The 17,332-nt window shown below is 56.6% G+C and overlaps 1 protein-coding gene and 1 long non-coding RNA gene across 2 annotated transcripts; one reads left to right on the top strand and one right to left on the bottom strand.

The window, feature by feature from the left end:
* Positions 1-5,393: 5,393 nt before the first annotated feature.
* Positions 5,394-7,824, bottom strand: LOC103660247. Its single transcript, XR_567771.2, has 3 exons — positions 7,417-7,824; positions 6,571-6,797; positions 5,394-6,205 (listed from the first exon to the last, which is right to left on the bottom strand). It is a non-coding gene; the product is annotated as an uncharacterized LOC103660247 (long non-coding RNA).
* Positions 7,825-7,951: 127 nt separating this feature from the next.
* Positions 7,952-16,769, top strand: TMED3 (transmembrane p24 trafficking protein 3). Its single transcript, XM_040642899.1, has 3 exons — positions 7,952-8,193; positions 9,673-9,921; positions 15,982-16,769. The coding sequence occupies exons 1-3, from the start codon at positions 8,011-8,013 to the stop codon at positions 16,216-16,218; spliced, it is 669 nt and encodes a 222-aa protein (XP_040498833.1). The 5' UTR covers positions 7,952-8,010; the 3' UTR covers positions 16,219-16,769.
* The last annotated feature ends 563 nt before the right edge of the window (positions 16,770-17,332 follow it).

Here is a 17,332-nt window from a genome sequence, read left to right as displayed (position 1 = left end):
TGAGGGGGAAGGACGTGCCCGCTGCTGGGCCTGGCACGGACAAGTCCCTGGATAGGAGGCAGACGATTCTGATTCACATCTTCAGATCTCTGACGCTTCCAAGTCTCCAATAACCCATAATGTCCCACACGCAATGGAGTTAAGTCCAGCTGAAAAATTCAGGTATCTCTTTGAGATCCCCAGGGATGCCACAGTTCTGAGCCCTAAGTACACTGGCAAAGCAAAATACATTTGGCCACATCGGCTCTACACGTGACAGCATTTCTGTAACAACATCTGCTAGGCGTTTATCTGGCTATCCCCCACAAAAGTGCTGACGATGCTTAGAAATAAGCCGAATGTTTACCTGTTAATCATTCCTTCGGGGCAGGCCCGTACTCAGCCCCGGCACTAACAAACTTTTAGGCAGGATGAGTCTTTGCTATGGGGGCTGTTACAGGAGGCTCCCCAACGCCCTGGCCTCAACCCACCAGACGCCAGTAGCAGCCTCCTAGCCGCGCCGACCAGAGATGTCTCCGGACGTGCTGCTGGGGCAACATCCCCTGGGCCGATCACTGCTGCGCGAGGACAATGACAGTGTACCTGGCAGAAATCTGTCAAGACCAACAAAGCCGCACGAGGGGGTGGGTCTGGCTGGGTCAGCCCTCCCGCTGACCTGCAGCCAGTCGAACTGCGTTAGTAGGACGACTAATCCGTCCATAACTCGGGCCCTCAGGGCTGCTGGCAAACACACATGCGGGAGTGCTGGTGGCCTTTTGTACTTTGCAGGGAGGGAAGGAAAGCACGTCAGCCAGTGAAAACCTAGGGCTCCTGGACTTGGTTTAGGGTGGACAGCCCATATGCTCCTCGGGACCACTGAGTCACAAACCATTCTTACCAAACAGACATGATCGCAGGCGAGGAAACAACTGTCCAACACGTGAGAGAGAATCACACCAACAATCACTGATCTCAGCAGCTCATTAAACACACACACGTACTCTCCACCCGTTGTTACTGCCAGTGAAAGCTAGCCTCTGCTAGTAGATCCCACCGTGGGATCTACAGATCCACGGGATCTCTGCTAGTAGATCCCACCGTGGGATCTATGGATCCACGGGATCTCTGCTAGTAGATCCCACCGTGGGATCTACGGATCCACAAGATCTCTGCTAGTAGATCCCACCGTGGGATCTATGGATCCACGGGATCTCTGCTAGTAGATCCCACCGTGGGATCTACGGATCCACAAGATCTCTGCTAGTAGATCCCACGGTGGGATCTACAGATCCACGGGATCTCTGCTAGTAGATCCCACCGTGGGATCTACAGATCCACGGGATCTCTGCTAGTAGATCCCACCGTGGGATCTACAGATCCACGGGATCTCTGCTAGTAGATATACTGCACATGTGCATTTCCCCAAACTTTTAGCTAAGACTTGAAAGCCTAATTTATCCTAAGTAGTGAATGAGGCACATTCATGGCAATTGTCTCAGGCAGAACACGAAACGTGACAGCCACTCCTCCGGAATAAGCTGTCCGTCCCACGAATGCCCATAGCAGGTGCCTTAGGGCACTCGTGGGCTGCCTCCGTCACTTGCCACCTGCCCGTTGGCCTTTCTCTGGACCGCCTCCAGGACAGAACCATCTTCCTCCCTGTTTGACAATGCATTTGCTGGATTAGACTGTTCCAAACTAGTAGGACCACGGCACTGTCTCACGGTCGATGCAGAAACAGGCAATTTTGTCCACATTAACAAACCTCACAAGATGCTTCTTAAAAATGTAATTTTAGATTCCACTCTGTTTTCTAGGTCAGAGATGAGCTTTTCTTTTCGGAATCCTACCGTCACTACAAGAGTTAGCTGCAAACTGTAGTTCAGACTTAAGCCTTTCTGGAATGTTTATCAAAATATATTCTAGAGCAGGAGTCGAATGTTTAAAAGTCTGGAACTCCGGTTTAATTTCTAGATGCTCCAAAGCCAGTTTTTGTTTGTTTGTTGAAACCCACTGTCGAGTCTTTTAGAACGTCGTCGAGTAAACGGTGTCCTGCAGAGTGCAGGCTGTCTGACCCTCCTCCTGCGTGTGTGGGCGCCTTGGACATACCGTGTGTTGCTTGAACTGGTTCTCTGTGGCATTAGACTCGAGTCTCAAGCTGACGATGTGCTCGAAGGCGTGTCCCAATCCCAGTAATGGAACCGTCTAGATATTTCTAACATGTCAATAAAAGATATATTGCAATCTTCCAATAGCACGCCCCATTTTTTGTTGTGAAATGTCAATGATAAATATTACCTTTTCCTTACGACGGGGTTGACATGACTGCCTGGGAACGTCAACCTTCGCAGACACCCAATATTTTATGCACACATAATTTTAAAAATTAACTTTTACTTACATAGCTAGTATAGTTCTTCTCTTGGTTAAACACAAGGCAAAGGGCGAGAAGGTGCATTTCCACAGGGAGAGGCGGGTGTCGGTACTCCGCCCCACGGCTTGGGTTCCCTGGAGGGGCGCCTCTGCCGCGTGCCGCGCTCCCTGGATCTGCCTCCTTGGGCCCTACATCTGATGTCGATGGGTGCCCACACAGCTCCTTCTCAAGGACAGAGCATCAGTACCAAGTGGACTAGCCCTCCTCTCTTGGAGCTTGGGGTCTGTATTCACGTTTCCTCCGCATTTCCTGATTGTCTGGATGATGAGAGAACGGAAGGCAAGCTGAGGACAAAGCAGAAATTTTGTCCCCCCCCCCCCCATGGGATGCATGCAACATTCCTCAGGCACTCCTGGCTGCCCTAAAGGACAAAGAAACAGTCCTTACTCCCTACAGCCCATTGACAAGTCCTTGAAACAGGCATGGTGACATTCCTCTAGGAATTCAGCTGCCTCCACGTTAATACTTTGCTAAGGGCAAAAGGCAATCCTAGCCGGACCCCCTCCCCTCCACCAAGATCCTGTAAGTCTACTTTAACGTATAAAAGTTCCTTTGGAAACTTCCTTTATCTCTAACCCACCCCCCCCCAAGATACCTGCTGGCAATCATCCCCCAGGCATAAGGCCCACTGATATACATCTGAAGGGTCTCATGACTGAGGTTTTATTAGATGGTAGTAAATGACCTTTTCCCAACAGTAGCTAGCCCCCTCAAGGTCCTGGAAACCTTGCTCCCAAAATTCCTTAGGGACTTACGCTATCCCTAACCCCCTCCCAACTTGACGGTATATGATGGGCCACTCCTCATGACCCCGGGGCAGCAGCTCTTTCTGCCCACGGGTCCTGTCCCCGTGCTTTCATAAACCACCATTTTGCACCAAAGATGCCTCAAGAATTCTTTCTTGGTCGTCGGCTCTGGACTCCACCCCACTGAACCTCACGTATATTCCCCGACCTCATCATGGACAGTTCAAACCTTACCTTTAGTTTCTCCCCTAGACACCGAAATAACTTTTGTTAACAAAAAGAAAAAAAAAAAGGACAAGTTTCAGTATGTCTCTTCCCCACTTCTGTCTTCAGGAAAGGCAAACCCCTAGAGGAGAGATTATGAGAGACCTACTGGGGGAGGAGAAACTGATGGGACTGGTCGGGGAGAAGTGATGAGGGATGAGGTCACAGGGGTCCACCAGGAGGGATAGGGTGCATTCCCAAGACTGATAGAAGGTTGGAAGTTTGGGGTCCCTTGAGCGGCACTTGCCCCCTTCCAGAGCAAAACCATAGAGGGGAGAGGCTGCATGGTGCATCCCGGGAGGCTGGGAGGGGGTCAAGCTGGGCAGGAGGGCATCGGAGCCACTTGCCCTGAGGGACGCTGCAGCTTAGACAGCGGACAGGTCAGCATGACTGGTAAGCCCGCATGCTGTGCGCTGCTGAAGACCAGCACTGGAGGGGCCGGGGCCAGAACAGCTCCGCCAAGACCCAGAAGGACATTCTTATTGTCCTTGTTAAGGTGGGGGGGGGCGAGATCCATTTTAATTTGCTTCAGAAAAATAAAGAGGTGTGATGCTTCTTACATTCAATGGTAATGAAATGAGATTCATAGCAATCCATGCCCTACACCCCTCGGCATGCGCAGTGTAGGAAGGAAAAACCCTGCATCACACTTGGAATTTGTCTGTGTGGGGTGGGGGTGGGGGGGAGGTCATCAGGAGTGAGGAACAGATTCAGGAAACAAAAGGGAGGTAATTGCTTTGCAGCTGTAATCATACCAGATCAGGTCCACAGCAGGAAGAGTGTGCACAGTTCTCCCTGGGAATCCTCGGCTGCAGGTGATTCTGGGATCCAAAGCCAGCCGGCTGGTTGTGGACCAGGGTGGGGGGCTGGGTTGAAATCCTACAGTAAAAATGTAGCGCCACCCACTGGAGAAAACGGTCAGCAGTGTGTGGAAGGAAGGGGAAGGAAGAGGAACAGAAGGGGAGAGGGAATGACAGGTCCTGCAGGTGTGAACCAGCCCCAAGCAACAGCCCGGGGAGGAAGACCCCCGGGGATCTCTATTCTGAACTCCTCTGCCTTACCCGGATGATGGACCAGAATCACAGACACTCCTGACTCTGGAGCAAAAAGGATTTCTCATACGGTGAGAGGTAAGGGTCTAAATTAACTTTATAATTAGCCCATTAGAATTTAATAAGTATTTAATCCTTTTTTTTCTTGCCACCGTAGGCACTGTTGGTTGCCTATCGGTTTGATTTCTCCCTTCTCCTTCTTTCTGTTAGATCCTGATTTTGTCATGTAGTCACTCAATATCCTCGCCTCTCTTTTGACCGACGCAGAGCTGCTCCAGCCCCAGCTCCCTCCAAGGGAAGTCCTGATTGGTCTGAGTTAATCATGACAAGTCCGTTGTCCTTATCAGCAATTGGCTAAAGGATCCAGCCTGAGCCAACCACCACCGGCTTTGTGTGTGCCTTAGGTCCAGAGATGGACGCCTGGCCTAACTAGAGCAGCGGGACTGGAGGAAAGGACATACATCCCGTGCTTGAAAGATTTCTCTTCCTTCCATTAGACATGACCAATTAAACATGCTGTTCCAAAGCTTATTTGTTTGGTATGACAACCCTCTTTCAACAATGAGAGAACAGTCTTCAGGGTAAAGCCCAGAGGAGGGTAGAGCTGGGAGGAAAATGGGCTGGAGCCTTGATCATGCTATGCCTGCAGCCCGCATCACCTCTGAACTTTCTGTTACATGAAATAAGATATTCTTGTATCATTTAATCTAGTTAGACTCAGGTTTTCATTTCCTTGGGACACCACATGACTTGGTTGTTATCCAGTCTCTGCTTGAATATTTTGTTTTTTAAAGATTTTATTTATTTATTTGACAGAGATAGAGACAGCCAGTGAGAGAGGGAACTACAAGCAGGGGGAGTGGGAGAGGAAGAAGCAGGCTCATAGCGGAAGAGCCTGATGTGGGGCTCGATCCCAGAACGCCGGGATCACGCCCTGAGCCGAAGGCAGACGCTTAACCGCTGTGCCACCCAGGTGCCCCTGAATATTTTCATGATGACAAAAAAAATCAGTACCCCTGCTCATTTATTTTTAGAAAGTTCTAATTGCCAGAAAGTCCTCTCTTATGTTGAGTTGAAATGCACCTCACTGTCGGATTCATGGTTTGTCCCAAGTTACAGCAGATGCAACATGCAGGACAGGCGTAGCCGGAGGTGCGGGTGCACACACTGTGTTTGCTGGGAAGCAGTCAGGCGATCTGGGTTCAGTTGCTGGCTTCGCCATTAATAAGCTGAGTGAGTTTGGACACTACGGCAGTTTGTTTAACGGCCACAGATCCCTGCCATCCCAGTGCACTCCACCTCTGAATGTGGCTTAGAGCACCTCCCATCCAGAGATGGGGTCTAATTCTTCACCTTGAATCTGGGCTGCCTTGGGATGTGCTCTGGCTAACAGAATGTGGCAAAAGTGATTCTGGAGGGTAGTTCTGGGGGGGGGCCTGGTGTTTCTGGCCTGTCTGTCTTGGGATGCTTCCCCACGCCTGCCATATAAGGAGATTACGTACAGTGCAAGAAGCCACAGGATGGAGGGAGGGCTGAGCGTTCTAGCCAACAGCCCATCAGCCGGCACACATGTGAGTAGGACCACCTTGGACCTCCAGCCCAGAAGACCCTCCAGCTGAAGGCAGCTGCAGGAACAAGCTCCAGAGAACCACCAGCCAACCGATGCGGTCATGAGAAACTGTAAGTCACTGTCGGTGTAAGCCGCCGGGTCGTCTGTCACACACCAAAGCCTACAGAAGCAGACATGTGATTTCATTAAACATCTTCTGTGTCTTTCTTGTCAAGGGAAAAAAATATTTTTTTTTTGCACGGTTGCTAGTCAGGATTAATTAGTGCAAAATACGTAAAGTGCATACATAGCTAGCACTATGGCGGGTACACAGTAGGTGCTAAATAAGTGGTGGCCGTCATGATGGCTGTCGACGCAAACTTTCAAAGTTAACACTTTCTGCCTCCTTAGATTTTATTCTTTGAGGTTAAATCCCATTTCCTTTGACTTTATCTGGTTTGAGAAGCCTTCCTGGCAATTTACCGTACTGGCCCCCTCCGAGTGACCGCCATTTTATCCCGTTCCTCCTGAACCGGTACAACGTACCCGCTCTGATCACTGCTGCTGATCGTGCAAGGGTCACCTTCAGTAATAACGCCTTCCCCGCAGCAGGGGCTGACGCAGGGCCGTGGCTAGTCAGGGCTCCTTTTCCAGTTCATCCATTTCCCCCGTCTGACGTTCTGCTGTCAACGATCAGCCTTCCAACGCTCTGACTTGAGCAGCGGCCAAGTCAGGCTTCCCGCCTCTGAACTTACGCTAGTGTTTTCCTGGAACTTAAACATGGGACTTAAGGTTAAACCCAGCAAAATTCCTTGTTGTTAGTCTTAGCTTAGCACTCCAGCTGGCCAAGCTCATCTCGGTCTTGCGTCTGTCATTCGTTTCTTCCCTTGGTGCGTCTTACATGTTTCCCTAAATCAGGAACTAAGAACTAATGTTCAAAGCACAGACCCGGGGCAAGAGACTCAGGACACACCCCTACATCCCTTCTCTGAGTCTGGCACAGAGTCAGTAAATATTAACAGCGACACTATGTGTGGGGATTGCTTTTGCATTGCTTAGCACGTGAATGCATGGTCCCACGGGCGGGTGGCAGTCCCTTCCCTCTCATCCAGGAGGAGCTCTACATGGACAGTACGGTTTTTGCTGAAATCAAGACACACACCTGATAATTCTGTCCTGAAAACATTCTCTACTGAGTAGCCAGACCACACTCCGGGTCTTTTCTCTTCGTTCTACCTGATCATAGAGTATAAAACTCTGTAGGAATGATCATACTTAGTATCTTCTTGGGCCAATGCTAATGGATAAAGCAGTAAAACAATTTATCAGCTTTCAGGGCTTTTGAGAAGTTAAAGGGAAAGAAACAGGGTTTTATCCCAGGAGAACCTTCACCTTGTCTTGATCGCAGGACATGTGCGTCGCCACGGGTGATGAGACCCTTGTTGGCATTCCCGCGAGCGCGGGCGTGCGAGCCTGGGTCAGCTCTCCACGGGATGGGAAGGCGGTGAAGGAGGAGTGCTCTCTGGGTTCCCGAGCTCGGTTCCTGCAGCTCCCGGCGGTGCGGGCACGCCCACTGCTGCGCCCCGGGGCCGGTGCTCCCGGCTGGTGCTGGTGCGGGACCTCCGCGGCCGCCGCTGTGGCTCGTGGTGGTGGGAGTGGGGCGGGGGGCGTGTGGACCTGAGCCGACCCTGAGGGACGCTGACCCCTGGCGCTGAGCCGAGGACGCCCCCACGCCACGCCACCCCACCCCACGGAGGTGCCCCCGGTCGAGCAGGGCGCCGCGGGGAGGAGGGGCGTGGCCTGTCTGCTCAGCCAGCGCGCACGCGCAGCGGGGAAGGGGCGGGGTGCGTCCTCGCGCGCGCGGCTGCGCACCCGGCCGCCCGCCCTCCCGGAAGCGCCGCCGCCGCGCCACGTCCGCGCCCCGCGTGCCCCGCATCCCGCAGCCGCCGCCCCGGCGGGGACCCGACCGCACCGGACCGGAGCGCCATGGGCCGCGCAGGCGCGCACTCCGCCTCCGCGCCGCCGCCGCTGTTGCTGCTCCTGCTGCTGCTGCTGCTCCGGGCCGAGCGGCTGCGGGGCGCCGAGCTCACCTTCGAGCTGCCCGACAGCGCCAAGCAGTGCTTCCACGAGGACGTGGAGCAGGGCGCCAAGTTCTCCCTGGATTACCAGGTGAGGCCGGCCCCCGCAGCGCCCTCGTCGGTGGTCCGAGGGGCGCGGGCGTGCCCGGGAGCGGACGCCGGTCGGCCGGGGAGGTAGCGCCGCAGGTGCACTCGGCCCGGGGTGCTGGCGGGTCCTGCATCCTGGGCAGCGGTCAGACTGGCCGCCCGCGCGCCCCGGACTCTAAGGGACGGCAGCGCCCGGTCCCAAACCTCTGGGATCGCTTTGTCCCGTGTGTACTCACATATGTCAGTGGGGAGGGAGTGGGTTCGTGGGTTCGTTCCCCACCCTTCTCTCCATCTACAGCCAGAGTGGGGTGAGCGCACAGCGGTTGTGGTTTCAAGGCTCGCTGTTGCCATATGCTGCGGGCTTCTGCTGTTCAGTCTCCCCCCACAGACCTCAGGGCACACCCTGGGGAGCGGGTCTTGGGGGAGGGGTCTGCCCCTGAGGGTTAGTGGGCAGATCTAGGGTTGGGGGCTGAGTGGGAAGGATCCCCAGGTCAGCTGCCTGCTCGTGGACACTCTGGAGATGAAGTGGCCTGGGCGGCAGGAGTGAGGGCAGGCCTTCCATGGGTCCACCCTGTCCAGAGCCCTGAAAGAGGTGTGTGCCTTCGGGACAGCATGGTGTGGGATGGCCTCTGGGTCGCTGATTTGGCCACTTATGCTTCTCTGTGCACGATATACAAATTGTGGCTGGGTTAATGGGGCCCGCCTAGGACAGTCACTACACAATGATCATTATGAGGCTGGAGGGGACTGGGAGGTCGTCTGGTCACTGCTAGGTTCCTGTGATTCATTACCCCATCAAGGGACACAGTCAACGGGCTCCATCTGCTTCCAAACTTCAGAAGTTCTTCTTTGTACAGATGGGAGAATTTACTTTGTGCAGTGGTGAGTGCCCTGTTGCTGGAGGTGTGTAAGCCATGCTGACCGTTCCTTGACAGGGTCCTTTGATAGACCTTTGTTATAGTCATTGACCACCTGTGTGACTCTGCTGGGTGCCCATCTTTCTTAGATTTATAAAGCAAGTTTGAACTACGTAATTCCCAAGGACCTGCTCACCTCTGATGGCCACTGACTCTATGAATGCTTTGATCTGTATTTGCCTTCTTGCATTCAGTCGGTAATAATACAAACATTTACTAGACCCACTCCGCAATCTACTTGAGCTTGGAGCCTCAGTCTCTTCTGTAAAATGGGAAGGATCAAGCTCATTGCACCCTTGCAGAGCAAAACCTTTGGGAGTCAGGCAGTCGGATCTTAGCCCTGTCACTTTGAAGCAGCGTGACCATGGCCGATTTCCTGAATCTCTCTCAGCCTCAGTCTTGTCCCCAGTAAAATGGAGAGGGTCCTAGCACCTGCTTCAGAAAAGTTGTGAAGATTACATGAAAAGAAAAAGTTCGTAAAGTCTGATCACAGTGTCTGGTCGGCATTTCGTACCGATGGCTGCCCTGCTGGTCACTGCAGACTGTGGGTGTCTTTGTGGTTGTAGGTCATCACCGGAGGCCACTACGACGTCGACTGCTACGTGGAGGACCCCCTGGGGAACACCATCTACCGGGAGACCAAGAAGCAGTATGACAGCTTCACACACCGGGCTGAGGTCAAGGGCGTTTATCAGTTTTGCTTCAGTAATGAGTTTTCTACCTTCTCTCACAAGACCGTCTACTTCGACTTTCAAGTGGGCGACGAGCCCCCCATTCTCCCAGACATGGGGAACAGGGTCACAGCTCTCACCCAGGTGAGTGGACCTCGGCCGGCGTGGGCCGGCTCAGCCTTCAGCCTGTTCCTCCTCTTCCCTTACTGTCTCGGCTAATACTCAGTGTCACCCTCCCCCCCCAGCTCCTGGGCTGGAAGGCTCAGGGTCAGCTTCACCTCTGCACATTCAGTCCTCAAGGACACTTTCCCCTTCTGAGCCCCCTACACTGTTGCCAGATCCCTGCAGTACTGTCCTCTGGAACTCCTGGGTTCGGCTCTGTCTTCCACGCAGCACCGCTGTGGACGGGCCTTGCCGCGGCCCCCTCGGTGTGCCCCATATGTCTGCGTCTTTATGACGTAGGCCTGCTTTGTATGGCGCGTTCGTTCAGGTAACGTGAGCCGCTGTAGCAGATACACTCCAGGTGTCGATGGCCTAACACTATGGAAGTTTTTTCTCACTCGGGTGATAATCTAGGTTGGTGGACAGCTTTCCTCCAGGGACTGACTCAACAGTCGGAGGTTTCTCTTTCTTGTCACCTCTCTGCTGTCCGTCAGGGCTTCGGCGCCCTCTGCCCCTGGCCAGCAGAAGAAGGGGGCAGTGAGAAAGCCCCTCCTGTCTCCTAAACGTCCTGGCCCAGAAGTGACACACAGCACGTGCGCTCGTGTCCCGTTGCTGACGGATGGCCGTGTGGTGCATCTGTACGCAGGGAGGGCCGGCAGGTTGTCGTCTGTCGTGCGTGGCTCTCGGGGTCCCTGATAATCTGACCAGGCTCCCCCCTGCTAGGAAAGCTCCTGCCTCTCGTGCAGGCGCTCAGCTTCCCGAGCCTCGCCTTCCGTGTCATCTCCCTGCGTCCCAGTGCCCGGAGCGTGGGACGGAGTGTTTGTCAAATCACTGAGTGGCAGGGCCCAAGGAATCCTGCAAGACAGGAATGACTAATGTGGCCGCACTGTTCTTGAACCAAAGCCAGAGCCTCTGAGTCTCCGGGCGGGGCCAGCTCACCTTCTGGGCTGCCTCCAGGTGGTCCCCGCTGCGTCTGTGGCTCTGCCGTGGGTCTGTCTGCTGTCCCCACGCGGTGGAACGTTAGTGCTGCACTGTCCAGTATCGTGGTCTAGCTACGTATGGCTATTTTAATTTAAATGCATTAAAACTAAATTAAAAACTCCCTTCTTGTTGGCTCTCTAGCAGCAATTCTGGTGCTCGGTGTCGCGGGTGGCTAGTGGCCACACATGGAGCGTCCCGCCGGGCAGCACTGGGTCTGAGCCTGGCCGTGGGACCTCTGGTGGAAGATTGAGCCCGGGCGGGTTCCATGCAGGAGCTTTCACAACCTGTACTCGAGAGTTCTGGTGGTCGCTGATGAAACAGTCTCCGTGCTGGAGATTTTGTAACTCACTGGAAGCCGAGCCGAAGGCTTGAGCTGAAAGCGGGAGAGAAAAGGCTGCATGGCCGATCAGTGCAACAGAGAAATTCTTTTCTGGAGCCTTAGAATCGGATTTGATTTTGTTGTAGGGAAGGCTGATGACACTTCCCTTCCTATGTTGCCAGACCTCATGTGTTCTCCTGCCCAGCCTCAAAGGAGGGGTTTCTTTCCACCGTGAACCTCTGAGCCCTCTGCCTTGAGTGGGAGTCTGTCTGTGCCCCCGAGAGCTTTCCCCAGTGGAGAGCACTTGTGCTGTCTGTGCACAGTGCTGGCTGGGGACAGTCTGAGATGAGTGGTCGTGTCCCTGGCATGGGCAACTCCGCGTGGAGCACAGCCCTGAAAACCAGTTAGCCACAGGGCGCGGTGTTTAGAGCTGTGGGTTACTGGAGGGTTCTCGGGAGGGACCAGTTGATCCCAGGGAGTCAGGGACCAGCAGGTGTAAGTGTAGGGGTGTCACTTCCATTTTCTTCTCTGCTCCTTACTTTCCTTGTTCGGCATGGGTTCCCTGTTGGCCACGGTGTTCTCACATCCCCCCAGAGCTCTTCCAGCTCAGTGGTGGCTCAGGGGCCATGTTTTCTGGCCCTGGAACCAACGCTTGGATGAAGAAGCATGATCCAGAGTGACCAAGGTCCAGGCCAGGGCTGTAGGCTACGGGTCTTGTCTCCGGCTCTGGTTCCAGCATGACCAGGCTCCCAGGAGAGGCGTGGGCTGGGAGAATGCTCCCAGGGCAGCCGAACTTCTGGTGCTCGGGGCTTCCTGAGAATCTGGGCAGATCCTAGCGGAGGCTGAAGCTTTCCAACGGAGGCCAGAGGCCCGGGGCTGCCTCAGTGCTCGTCTGGGGAGGATTCAGTGTTTTCCTCTCTCTGCTCCAAGGTCAGCTCATGCTTCCCTGTCTTGAGTTCTTGAAGTCTGTAAAGAACGAAGTTCTCCTGCCAGTGGAGGCCCTGAGGCGGCGAGGCCTGGGGGAATTCGCCAGGGTTTGCAGGCTGAAGGCCCAAGCGTCGCCAGGTCGTAGAGACAGGATGAGATGGTGTGGCAGTGGAGGAAGGGGATGGTCCTGGGAGGGGGATGGGTCAGGGTGTCTCCAGGGATCGACAGTCATGATGGAGCAGTGACCAGAATCCCTGGGGGGCTCCCGGGCTCTGGAGAGCAGCTGGGGCTTGTGGTCTTGGCGGAGCAGAAGGTTGCACTCCCGCCCAGCGGGGCCCTCGGCCCTGGGAAGGCAGCGCTCATCCAGAAGGAAGGGCTCTGCTGGCTTCCTGCTCAGGGGGACGCAGGCTGGACGGGTTGCCGAACTGAAGTGTGGTAACAGGCCAAGGACGTGCCTTTTAGACACTGGGTCTGGCGGAAGATCCCAGTGGGTGGGACGGAGCCTGCTTTTACAGGAGGGGGATGCTTCTGGATGAATCCTGCGACGTGTTGCTTTCGGGGCTCCTGGGGGGCCTGCGCCAGGTCCCGAGTAGACGCCAGCAAGGCCGTGTAAGCACCTGTTGCCCTCTGGGAACTGGCCTCCCCCCCCGTCATGGGTCTGATCTGAGTCTGTAAAGTCGCCTTGGCTCTGTTCCCAGAACCGTGGTGCCGGTGTCTGGCCTGTGGCCTCCCACCCAGGCCTTGAAAGGGTGCCTCGCGTGGCATCTCTGACGTGTCCTCTGCACCTGTGACTTGTGAGTCCTCCCTGTCCCTCTTCCTCCTCCCTCCCTCCGTTTGCAGTGATTCTGGGCCCTGGGAGGAGGCTGGGGGTGCCAGCCTGCACTGCCCAGCCCCCAGGCCAGGCCCCAGGGCGCTCCCATGTCAGGGGAGCCCAGTGCGCACAGTTTCCGAATGAGCTTGGGACAGAAATAAACTTAGAGAGTGGATTTCTAGCCTGGAAACCCATACGAGCCCTTTTCTCATGTTTAAAAACAAGTCTTTGTGTATTTATGCATCCTAAATGTGTGTGTGTGTACTTACGCTCACACGTGTGCACACGCATGCACACGCGTGTATGTGTGTGTGTCCCCATCCAGCCCCAGATTTCAGGGATGGCCCGTCTGCCGCTGGGTCCTCTCAGCACCTGGGTCCGCTCTTGTGCCCCACAGAGCGCAGCCACCTCCAGACCGGCTCCCGCTGGCCCCTCGCAGTGTCCTGGCTACCGGGGGCCTCGTGAAGTGGGGTTCTGAGCGTGCTGTGCTGACCGCAGCCTTTGCCCTACAGGGTCGCCCCGGGGCCTTTACCGTGAGCCTCCGCCTACTCATGCTTCTTCCCACACATCCCTGCACCCCGGCGGCCCTCCGTGCGCCATATCTGTGCTTCTGTTGCCCGACTCCCCCCACCCCCACCCCAGGCTCAGCCTAGCCCGCCTGCCCCTCCCCTGCCCCTCCGCCAGGCTCAGCCTAGCCCCCACTTGGGCACTTCCTGTGGGAAGAGCGTCTCCCCTCCTCCTGCGGGATTAGCAGCTGTGCCCTGGACGGTCCCAGGACCCCGCACACCTGCCTGCTGGCCCCTCTTGGGTTGCACCCAGGGGACACTGTTCTCCTTTTGCTGACATCCAGGAATGTGTCTGTGACCGCTTCGTCTCCTCCTTCCCCGGGCCCAGCACAGAGCCTGGGGGCGGAGGAGGCGGTCAGCGGCGTGCACGTGAATGAACGCGTTTGTGGAAGTTTGGGCCACGGAGGAGGACCCAGCATCACCTGAAATATTTGCCTCGTTCTTCCAGGTGCTTCTCCGGAGCCCCGGCCGTCAGTGATCGTGGCCGGGCAGGGATGGGTGGGTGGTGTGAACGCAGGGCCAGTGTGACCGCCCACATCTCCCTGTGCCCTGGGTAGCGACCGGAAGTGAGCACGAGGGAGGCTTCCGGAAATGCCATGTCTAGATTTGGCCTGGACACGGGCCCACAGGGGTTGAGCCTGACCCCACACTGCAGCCACTTCCCTGGTCCTTCCCGGGTTAGTCCCCCGTTCCCTCTGTGACCATGGCTGTGCCTTCGTGAGCTCTGGAGGCATTGGCGGAGGAGCTGGGGGAGGGCGGGGGGGGGGTGCGTCTCCAACACCGACTCTGTCATCGGAAGCCCGTGGGCGCTTGGAAGTCCCCTTCGGGATCAAGTTCTTGATGTCAGGGACCCTTCTGGGATCAGTTGGCCATCTGTCAACATCAAACAGCTGTAGGTCCGAGCTACCTACCAAACGTGGGGAAGGGAAAGACGCCTGGCACCGACCGCTCTGGGTGCGAGATTATGGCCCAAGACCCCAGGGCGCGCAGGCTGCCGCCGAGAATGCAGGATACAGGTACCCCTCGGGGGATCCCACTGAAGCCCAGACAGGCCTGTTCTTTCCCGTGGATCCTGCCCCGTGGAGCCCTGTGAATCCCACGTGCCATGCGGTGACCTTGTCACTGCTCCATCCGTGTGGCTCTGCCCATGAGCCAGAAGGATGGCGCCTGCCCACGCGTTCGGGGGAAGCCCGTGGCCCTGGGAGGTGGGCCGGTCGTCGGGCAGACAGGACACAGCCTCGTAAGTGCGAGGCTGAGGGGAAGCTCTCGTCCTCCCTCACACCGCCCAGAGTAGAGAGCGCGTAGCCGGGCGAGTAAGCCAGCAGCGCTTCTTGGCTGGAGTCGGTTCAGCCTGTGAGGGAACAGGAGTCTTGGGGGTCAGTCAGGTGGTAGCGCAGTGACGCGGTCTCCCCTCGCTTCGGACGCTTACTGTACAGACAGGTCACCGCTGCAGTCTAGGGACCGAGGCAGGTGTCTCCCAGACGCTCTGTGAGCTTGTCCAGCCTGAGAAGGTGGTGTTGGGGTAGAACGTTCTAGGTTTGTCACGTAGAGGTTGCCTGTGAGTGAGAGCTCAGGGCCACAGGCGTGTGTTAGGTCTCCTTCACTGACAACTGATCCACACACGTGACGGCCTTGAACAACACCCCTGTGTTATCCGTCCCGCAGGCGGGTCCGGCGGATCAGGGCGTGGGACCCCCTGGCCAGGCTCTGGGAGGGATCTGGTCCCACACCCGCAGGTCGTGGGCGGTTTCGGTTCTGTGCAGCAGACGGTGCTGGCATTAGGGCCTGGTGTCCTGGGAGTGCTGTCTCGGTTTCGGGGTTCTGCCTGGCACGCGTAGTGTTGGACCAGGTAGGAAATCACGGGGTAGCGTGTGTTGTGCATGAGTGTCTGTGTGTAAGCATGCACGTTTGTATGTATATATGCTTTGGCGTGTGTTCCCGTGTGTGTACGTACAGGACACTGTCTGTAGCGATTGTGGCAGAACACGGAGGCCCACACGGTTGTCATTTCCTTCTCTGCTGTTTGTTAGCTGTGTGACCTCGGGCAAGTCACACGGCCTTTCTGAGCCTGAGTTTGCTCATCAGCCCAAGGGGTGAGCAGGCCGTCAGCGCCCGTACTGGCGGGGGCCATGGGCCCTGCCCGTGGGGAGGCAGGAGTGTCAGAGAACACAGGGCGGATGTGAGAGCGTAGGCTCTGCACTCAGGCGCTGAGTGTGGGTTCTGATGCTGTCGCCTGCTGTGTGACGCTGGGCAAGGGCCTTAGCGCCCCTGAGCCCCGGTTAGGCTCACCGCGAAGGCTGGGGTAAGCCGCGGACGCCCTTAGTGCAGACGCGTAGCGCTCTCTGCAGCACGAGCCGCCCAGGGCAGCGGTGGCCGCATGTGGATTCTTCCCTTCCTGTCTCCGTGGAGAGTGTGACCGCCTCTCTCTCCCTGCCCAGATGGAGTCCGCCTGTGTGACCATCCACGAGGCCCTGAAGACGGTGATTGACTCCCAGACGCATTACCGGCTCCGCGAGGCCCAGGACCGTGCCCGGGCCGAAGACCTCAACAGCCGGGTATCGTACTGGTCTGTGGGCGAGACGGTCGCGCTGTTCGTGGTCAGTTTGAGCCAGGTTCTGCTGCTCAAGAGCTTCTTCACGGAAAAGCGAGCCAGCCCGCGGGCGCTGCACTCCTAGTCCCCGTCCCACCCCCAGACCCCCATCCCTGGGCAGCGGCAGCTCGCCTGCGGCACAGGCTCCTGCTGGGCCCGAGGGCGACCCTGGGGCAGAACAGAGCCACCAGGGGAGGGGCACCCAGCTGCTTACTCCTTGTACCCAGCGGCCGGCACCCACTGAGCCCGGCGATCCCAGGGCATCTAACCGTGTTACGTGGATAACACCGAGAAAAGCGTATAGTCAGGGGGGCCCGTGGTCTGGCCGTAGGAGGAACCCCAGGTGCCCAGGCCTCCTGGGGTGGCACGGGGGCTCCCTCTGCTCCAGGGTGTGTGGGTCGTGGGGCTTCTGTGTGTCCCGTCCTCTCTGGAGAAGGAGGGGGCCGTCATCTGGCTTGTCTCCGTGGCTCTGTCTGTGTCTGCGGGAGGCAGGCCCTGAGCGACTTTGCAGAAACCTCCGCCCCGGGTAAGCAGTGGTGTTCTCCGCGGAAACAGGAGGAGCCTTGAGTCTGGGCGCCCGTGGTGAGCCATGTGTCTCCGGGAGGCAGCGCTCTGGTTAATAAACGCTAAGCAGGAGCCCCGTGGAGACTTGTGCCTTTCTTTCTTTGCCCTGAAGGAGCGCGCAGCTTCGTGGGGACCGTGGGGGTGCACAGAGAGCGTGCGGGACAGCAGGTGTTGGCCTCGAGGCGTGTGCATGATGCTGGACACACGTGCGCGGCCTGGGGTGCGTTGCCCTCCTCCCAGTGGAACGAGAGCGGTGACGTGGGGACCTGGTTAGTCTCTCGTCTCAGACTCCAGAGGTCACTGTCGAAACAGCTGATTATCATTGAGTCCAAACGGGCTGAGCACAGAAAGGACAGGCCAGAGCAGTCAGTGGCTGTCCTGTGCTGTTTCCACAGCAGAGGCCATACCTCTGCCCCAGGGCCTTTGCACATTCAGCATCCTACTAGAACACCCTCTCCCGGATATCTGTGTGACCTCCATCCTTTCGGGGCTGGATGTCACATTACCCGCAAATCTGCCCTCACCACTCCGTTCAGGATGGCGCCGCCGCACCGCCCCCACCTCTTGTCTCCCTGTCCCTGCTTTACTCCTCAGCTACACATCACCACTGACACATAGATTTACTGGCCCATTTG

The sequence above is a fragment of the Ursus maritimus genome, unplaced genomic scaffold, assembly GCF_017311325.1.
Source record: "Ursus maritimus isolate PB19 unplaced genomic scaffold, ASM1731132v1 scaffold_27, whole genome shotgun sequence".
NCBI lineage: Eukaryota > Metazoa > Chordata > Mammalia > Carnivora > Ursidae > Ursus > Ursus maritimus.
This window is presented reverse-complemented; position numbering and strand designations above follow the sequence as displayed.